We start from the raw sequence: 7,242 nt of genomic DNA on the forward strand, positions 1-7,242 counted from the left end.
ATAACTGATTTTATCAACCGTGGCTGTTGAAACGATAATAATATGCAGTATAGTGTGACAATAAAGTGAAGGCAGTGGTGAAAGTTCAAAATTAGATATTTTGATCAGGCGCCTATGTGGTTGCCCATGTCAATGATATTTTCCCAGCATTCCGTTCGAACTTCCTTTTCCTCCATTTTTCTTACAGCGTAGGTAAGATACCCAAATTGCCACTTTTATAAAATTCAATTTCAGTGTTATTGACTTCATATTTCGTATAAATGCATATCGACACAAACATTATTATACTTATACTTGCTATTTAATTAATTTTCTCTGACCAAAAGACCCTGATGTCAAAGATAGAGCTTGGATTAAGCTATGAGGCTAATGTGCAAACCCTTAGTTCGGGGATGAGGCGGTTCATTTACAGACAATATTCCGAATTTATCATGAACTCAAACGTGTTTTACCTCAAGACAGCAATGTCATGACAGCATTACGACTCCAGCATGTGACAGACTTACCTACTGCCTGGTTGTCAGCTGCTAGTGTACACAAGAATACAGATCAAACTCATCACCGGCGTGCCTAGATCATGGGCTGAGTAGACGAACACTATCGGCCACTCTGACAATTCATGTATCTGGCATGTGTTTTAATCTCTCAAATTCACAAGCAAGTTGACATCATTATCACAACTTAATACTTGAATTTATATTTGTTTCCAGGTGTTGCCTAGCTTGGAGAAGACTCACAATGCCAGGAAGGTTAGTAGCTAGCAAGATAACTACAGGCTTGCAATGATACTTTCTGCCCAAGTAGTGAACCCTCCTGTATGTTTGCACTTTAAGGTCATTAACCCATTGTTTTCTCTCTATATATTTATGTAGTACGCTGATGTTTTATAATTGACTGAATACTAAATATATACTGTTCCACCAAAATCACACAATTGATCAATCTGTTGATTTTGGTGAGAATGTTAAGTAGGTAGTTGAATGCTTGATTAATCTCTGTGGCACTAGCTTTTGGACAGACTAGGATCCATGTTTGGAACTTAATTAATGTTGTTTATCAAACTTTCCAGACTATGGAGCAAGGCAATCTTTGCTGGATACAAGCGTGGTCTGAGGAACCAGCGGGAGCACACAGCCCTGCTGAAAGTTGAGGGAGTGTACACACGCGATGAGACAGACTTCTATCTGGGCAAGCGCTGTGCCTACGTCTACAAGGCCAAGAAGTGAGTCTTCAGTCTGATGCAGTACCACTTGTCCCTGGTGATGCCGTTCCTCCATCAGGCCTTCTCCTTTGCAACTTTGTTGTTGGGTGGTTGTTCCCTTGGACGGGCATCAAGCTTGCCAAATTTCTCTTGCCAAGTAATTTTATAGCAAGTAAAGAGTTAACTTTGACCAAATCCAGAGTTGGAGCTAAAGTTGACTTGCTAACTCCCTATGCTTGCCTTGTAGTATACCCCTTAAGTAGTTGAAGTGTTTTTATTTTTTTGCAAGGCACATGTGGCTAGCTTGATGGATGTTAAAGGGGGCAATCACACAATGAACCATCAGTCAGTGAAAGGATTTCATTTGGCAGTTTTCTGCAGTTTTTTTATTTTGATGCATGGCAGTCTCCAACTATCTGTCTGTTGGACTGCATGTGGCTTGAACCCGGCTGTTGCCTAAAATGGGGCAATTGTAGGACTGTTGATCTCAGGTTTGATATAGCCACTTGTTATGTTTCCTTGACGGGACCTCTGCTGTGATGCACACTCTTGTTGTGGTAGTGTCAATGAAAAACTTGTCCTTTGAAGGAGACGACATCAAATGTGTTATTGTCCTGTTGATGGCATTCAAAGTGTTCTGACAAAACATTGCGATATTTGATCCTTTCATTTCAGAATCAGAATTCTTTTATTTGGCCAAGTATATTTGCACATACAGGAAATTGACTTGGTGAGGTTGGTGCATGGACATGAAAAACAAATAGCAAATATTGACAAGAAATGTACAAAATAGCAAAGTATTAACAAAATAGCAATAACAAATTTACAAAAAAGAGCAGCAGAACAACACATCTTGTAGGCTGTGAGAGACTAATTGTCAATGAGGCTAGAGGCTGTGAAATGGTTGTGGGGCATGTACACTATAAATTGGAATAATTATAAATTACCCTATCAGTGCATTGTTTGTGTGACAGGGTGGAAGTCCCAGAGGCAGGGGGCTTGGTTGTGAGCCCCACTGCCATGGGGAAGAAACTGTTCAGGTGGCGTGAGGTTTTAGTCTTGATTGACTAACCTTTTGCTGGATGGAAGTCTCTGGAAGAGGTTGTGACCAGGATGGGAAGGATCAGCGATGATCTTTCCTCCTCTCTTACCGGTCCTGGAGTGGAACAGGTCCAGCAGAGATGGTAGGTTGCAGCCGATGACCTTCTCAGCTGACCAAATGATCCGCTGCAGTCTGCCTTTGTCCTTGGCAGTGGAGGCAGCAAACCAGAAGGTGATTGATGAGCTGAGGATGGACTCAATGATGGCCGTGTAGAACTCGACCATCACTTTCTGCGGCATGTTGAATTTCTTCAGCTGCCGCAGGAGAACATCCTCTGCTGGGCCTTCTTGATGGTGGAGGTGATATTCTCCGCCCACCTGAGGTCCTTTGAAATTACTGTCCCCAGAAATCTGAATGACTCCACAATGTTAACTGGGGTGTCTCACATGATGAGGGGGGCGGTTGGGGCTGGGCTTCTCCTGAAGTCTACTACCATCTCTACAGTTTTTAGGGCGTTCAGCTCCAAGTAGTTCTGGCTGCACCAGGAAGCCAGACTGTCAACTTCCTCTCTGTAGGCGGCCTCATCCCCATTGGAGATTAATCCAATGAGGGTTGTGTCATCCACAAACTTCAGGAGTTTGACAGCAGGGTGGCTAGAGGTGCAGCTGTTGGTGTAGAGCAGACCTGGGCATTTTACGGCCCGCGGGCCACATTCGTCCCTTTGGCTGTCCCTGTCCAGCCCGTGTGAGGTCAATCAGAAATTAGAAATCAAATGTAAATAAGTGTACGCCATGCGCGCAATACAACCGAATTGCTTTTATTTTTAAGGCGACTGCTATTTTTCTTTCAATTTACGTATGTGCGTGCGTGCCTACGCACCTTCACAGTAATGTGTTGGAGAACAGGTGTCTACAAGAGATACTGAGTTGGCTGTTACCCATCAAATGTCAGCCCACGTAAAAAAAAAAAAAAAAAAGATTGATACAGAATGTACAGTTTTTAACGGTTTGTTGTACTTTTGGAGGAGCATGAGACTGAACATCGTGACAGGCTACCACACAGCTGTCAGATGGCTAAGCCTGGGCAAAGTGCTTAAGAGTATGGGACCTAAGAGCAGAGATTCAAGAGTTCTGTGAGAAGAAAGGGAATGACATCCCAGAGCTCTCAGATGCAGACTGGATAATAGATTTTGGATTTGTGAGACTACACCAATGGATGAACTAAATACCAAACTGCAATGCAAGGGCCTTTTTGTATATGAAATGTACAGCTTGGTGAAGGCTTTCATGAGAAAGTTGCTGTTTCTTTCAAGCCAAATGGAGGACAACATTCTCACCCACTTGCCAACACTAAAGGAAGCCACACCATCAGCTGATCACCTCCGCAGGTACTCATCCATGTTAGGAGCACAGTCTGATACACTACTGGCAGAGCACTTTAAGTCAGTATCACTGCTGGATTTTTACTTTTCTCTTAAAGAGGAGAACTTTCCACACATGAGGAGGCATGCTCAGAAGATGTTAGTTCTCTTTGGATCTACCTACATATGTGAACAAACATTCTCAGTGATGAAGTTTAACAAATACAGATACAGATCCTCTCTCACTGATCACCTGTCAGCTGTCCTTCCCATATCCATCTCAGACATTTAACCAGACTTAAATGCACTTGTTCAAGCCCAAGACAGACTGGGTTGTTTCTCACTGAACAAGAAAAAAGTACTGAAAAACATCAAAAGCACTTATTGCTGTTTGGATAAAGTTAATTAATTGCTGGTCTTTAACATGCTGCAAAACATACACATTTTCGGTAATTTTGTAAAACTTAAAAGTATGTTGTTAAAAATGAAATAGTGATATAATTATTGGTGTTTTTACAATTTTTTACTGCTATATTTGACCTATGCATATTTTCACAGCCTTATCGTAACATGTACTCTTACCAATAGCAGCTAATCAAAACCATATAATTGACTGCTTTTTATAAAGCGATAAAATTAATATTGAGCAGAATTATGTTAAGCCTATTGGTTCGGCCCTCCACAACAGTCCCAGTTTCTCATGTAGCCCCTTGGGAAAATTAATTGCCCACCCCTTGTGGGGCTCTGATGCTGATGGTCCGGGGCTCCGAGACAAGCTTGCCCAGCCGTACCTGCTGCTTCCTGTCTGTCAGAAAGTCAGTGATCCACCTGCAGGTGGGCTCAGGCACACTCAGCTGGGATAGCTTGTCCTGGAGGAGAGCTGGGGCGATAGTGTTAAATGCAGAGCTAAAGTCCACAAACAGAATCTTGGCATAGGTGCCGGGGGAGTGTTGGGTGCTGGAGCATGAAGTGAAGTCCCATGTTGACTGCGTCGTCTACAGACCTGTTGGCTCTATAGGCAAACTGCAGTGGGTCAAGGAGGGGGTTAGTGATGGCCTTGAGGTGGGTGAGCACGAGGCGCACAAAGGTCTTCATTACCACAGAGGTCAGGGCAACTGGTCTGTAGGGTTAAGGCCTGTGATCCTCTGCTTTTTGGGAACTGGGATGATGGTGGATGTTTTGAGGCAGGCAGGTACCATGCATTCAACCAATGAAGTGTTAAAGATGTCCGTAAACACTGGAGACAGCTGGTCTGCACAGTGATTCAGTGTGGATCATCTGGTCCAGCTGCCTTGCGGGGGTTCTGTTTCTTTAACAGTTTGTTGACGTCTCTCTCCTGGACAGAGAGAGGGGTGACGGGGGAGGGGGCTGTAGAGGTTAGTGTGTCTGTCCAGGCTGGGAAGAGGATGGCTGCTCCATTCTCTGTCGAATCTACAGTAGAAGTCATTCAGGTCATTTGCAAGTCTGAGGTCATCCATAGAGTGGGGGGATTTGGTTTTGCAGTCTGTGATCACTCGAAGGCCTTTCGAGACTGACAGTCGTTGGCTGCAAACTGTTGTTCTACCTTTTGAGTACTGTCGTCTGGCCTCCTTAATCTCCTTGCCAAACGCGTACTTAGCCAGTCTAAACCTTTCCTTGTCTCCACTCCTGAAAGCCCTCTCCTTCTCCAAACGAAGCTTTTAAAAATGTGATGCAACAGAATTCAACATCTTTAGTCCTTCGTGATAGTAATGGTAGGCCTTTACCGTCCGATTTTGATGGACAATACTGAGTCACTGTTTTTTCACATCATTACTCATTGACTGCCCACTTTCGGTATTGCCCCTGTTATCATGAAGGAACTAACTCTTGAAAAGGGTTGTACTGGTTTGTGGGGTTTGATGTCCATATTATTGAACCATTTGTTGTAATTGCACCCATATGTTCTGAACTTTGTTAAAATATATTTATTTCTCCAGAGATGTGTGCCATATTTGGTTTACTCTCCCTTGTGTGCCTCATCTGCCTAAACTGGTCTTTAGTTATCTAGGATGTTAAAGTGACAAGATGGTTTTGGTGGGATTAGTTACCCATGTGTATAATGCTATTATCAGATTAGGTTTATTCCACTGCCAAATTATTTTGGGAGAATAGCTTGCTGTTGTACAACACCTTTGTCATAATTAACATGTTTAGAATAAGACTTATGAATTCCCCTGCTGTCATTCATTCTCTCTAGGAACACTGTGACACCTGGTGGCAAGCCCAACAAGACTAGGGTAATCTGGGGCAAAGTTATGCGCGCTCATGGCAACAGTGGAATGGTGCGTGCCAAGTTCAGCAGCAACCTTCCCGCAAAGGCCATTGGACACAGGGTTCGAGTGGTGAGTAGCCTTCAACACAACTTCACCTTTTTGTTTAACCCAGTTTCAACATTCCATGGTGTACTCTGGTGTACCATTTGGAGGTTTTAGCTTACAGCTTTTTAAACAACCAACTCAACTGACATTTGAATGTTCACTCAAATGATGCCTAGTTGCTATGGTGCCCTCTCTGAATTGTTAGCTTTTCTCTGTTATACATGTGCAGCAATAATTATTACCATGGCAAGTCATTACATGTCCATGATTTGAGGGACCTTGTCTGTTCTACTCATTAAATTTCTATGGGTAAAACACCATCCCTAAGATGGTGATGTTTTAAGGTTGTTTGAGGCAATTTTTTTCTTCATAAAGTATACACCATTGATAACGGTATTATTAATGTGGCCCAAAGAGTTAATTGAATAGTAGGGCTCAAGATGAGAACCACTGAGAAAACTGATGTGGCCAGTTTGTCCTTGGCTGGGACCGGTCTACTGAGTTGTTATTTTTCTTATCTTTCCTGTTGGCCTAGTTAGGAACCGTTTTGACTGCAAGCTTTCGTAATGTTTCTGCCTGTCTCCAAAAACGACACGTGTCTCCAGTTATGTTTACATTCTGCGGTTTGATATGGACTTCCATAGTGTGTTTGTGATGATGGATTACGTCATTAGAAAGAGGCAAGAATTGACTTGGAGTATAATCACATTCATTTAATGCAACAGATTTAAATTTCAAATATTGTGCTTTCTCACAATTGAGTATGGTTTTATTTGTCACAGAAGATTTGCTAAACAAATCATATAGCTTAAAATCATCTAGAAAAATAGCAGAAAATATGTGATTTGTGAACATACTGTGTAATACACTTGCTCCTTGTTAGGGGCCTACTCTGAGAGCAGTGTTAGAGCAAAAATGTTAAGCATACAAGATCCTGGTCCAATCTTGTCAAATTTGGAATGGTCTTGTGAAGGAAAATCAATTGATTCCTTGTCACAGTTCTCACAAAGTGATATTTTGAATTTACTTTGTGGATTTTTTTAGTTCATAGACTTAAGTTAACGGGAATGTTTTATTCCATTATGATTGTTCCTATTGAAAGAACATTTGTGGTAGCTTAATAGTTATCTTAGTGTTACGAGATACTGGTGGTCTTGCTGTGTCACCTCTCCCACTCCTGTTTTCTATTCATTCAAAGCCTATGGAATCCACTAACTGTCGCCTTTTGTTTTTCAGATGCTGTACCCATCCCGTGTGTAATGTGCTGTTGTATACATACAATAAACAAGTCAGTTCCAAA

At 42.3% G+C, this 7,242-nt stretch overlaps 1 protein-coding gene across 1 annotated transcript; it reads left to right on the plus strand.

Moving 5' to 3' along the window:
* Nucleotides 1–158: 158 nt before the first annotated feature.
* Nucleotides 159–7,242, plus strand: rpl35a (ribosomal protein L35a). Its single transcript, XM_083694810.1, has 5 exons — nt 159–192; nt 711–749; nt 1,070–1,222; nt 5,822–5,966; nt 7,179–7,242. The coding sequence occupies exons 2-5, from the start codon at nt 739–741 to the stop codon at nt 7,200–7,202; spliced, it is 333 nt and encodes a 110-aa protein (XP_083550936.1). The 5' UTR covers nt 159–192; nt 711–738; the 3' UTR covers nt 7,203–7,242.

This window comes from Argentina silus, assembly GCF_951799395.1.
Source record: "Argentina silus genome assembly, chromosome: X".
Taxonomy (NCBI): domain Eukaryota; kingdom Metazoa; phylum Chordata; class Actinopteri; order Argentiniformes; family Argentinidae; genus Argentina; species Argentina silus.

Excerpts from the sequence above, each read along its gene's own strand:
- rpl35a (XM_083694810.1), top strand. Across the intron at positions 1,223-5,821 it reads TACGTCTACAAGGCCAAGAA|GAACACTGTGACACCTGGTG; the intron begins GTGAGTCTTCAG and ends CATTCTCTCTAG. Across the intron at positions 5,967-7,178 it reads TTGGACACAGGGTTCGAGTG|ATGCTGTACCCATCCCGTGT; the intron begins GTGAGTAGCCTT and ends TTTGTTTTTCAG.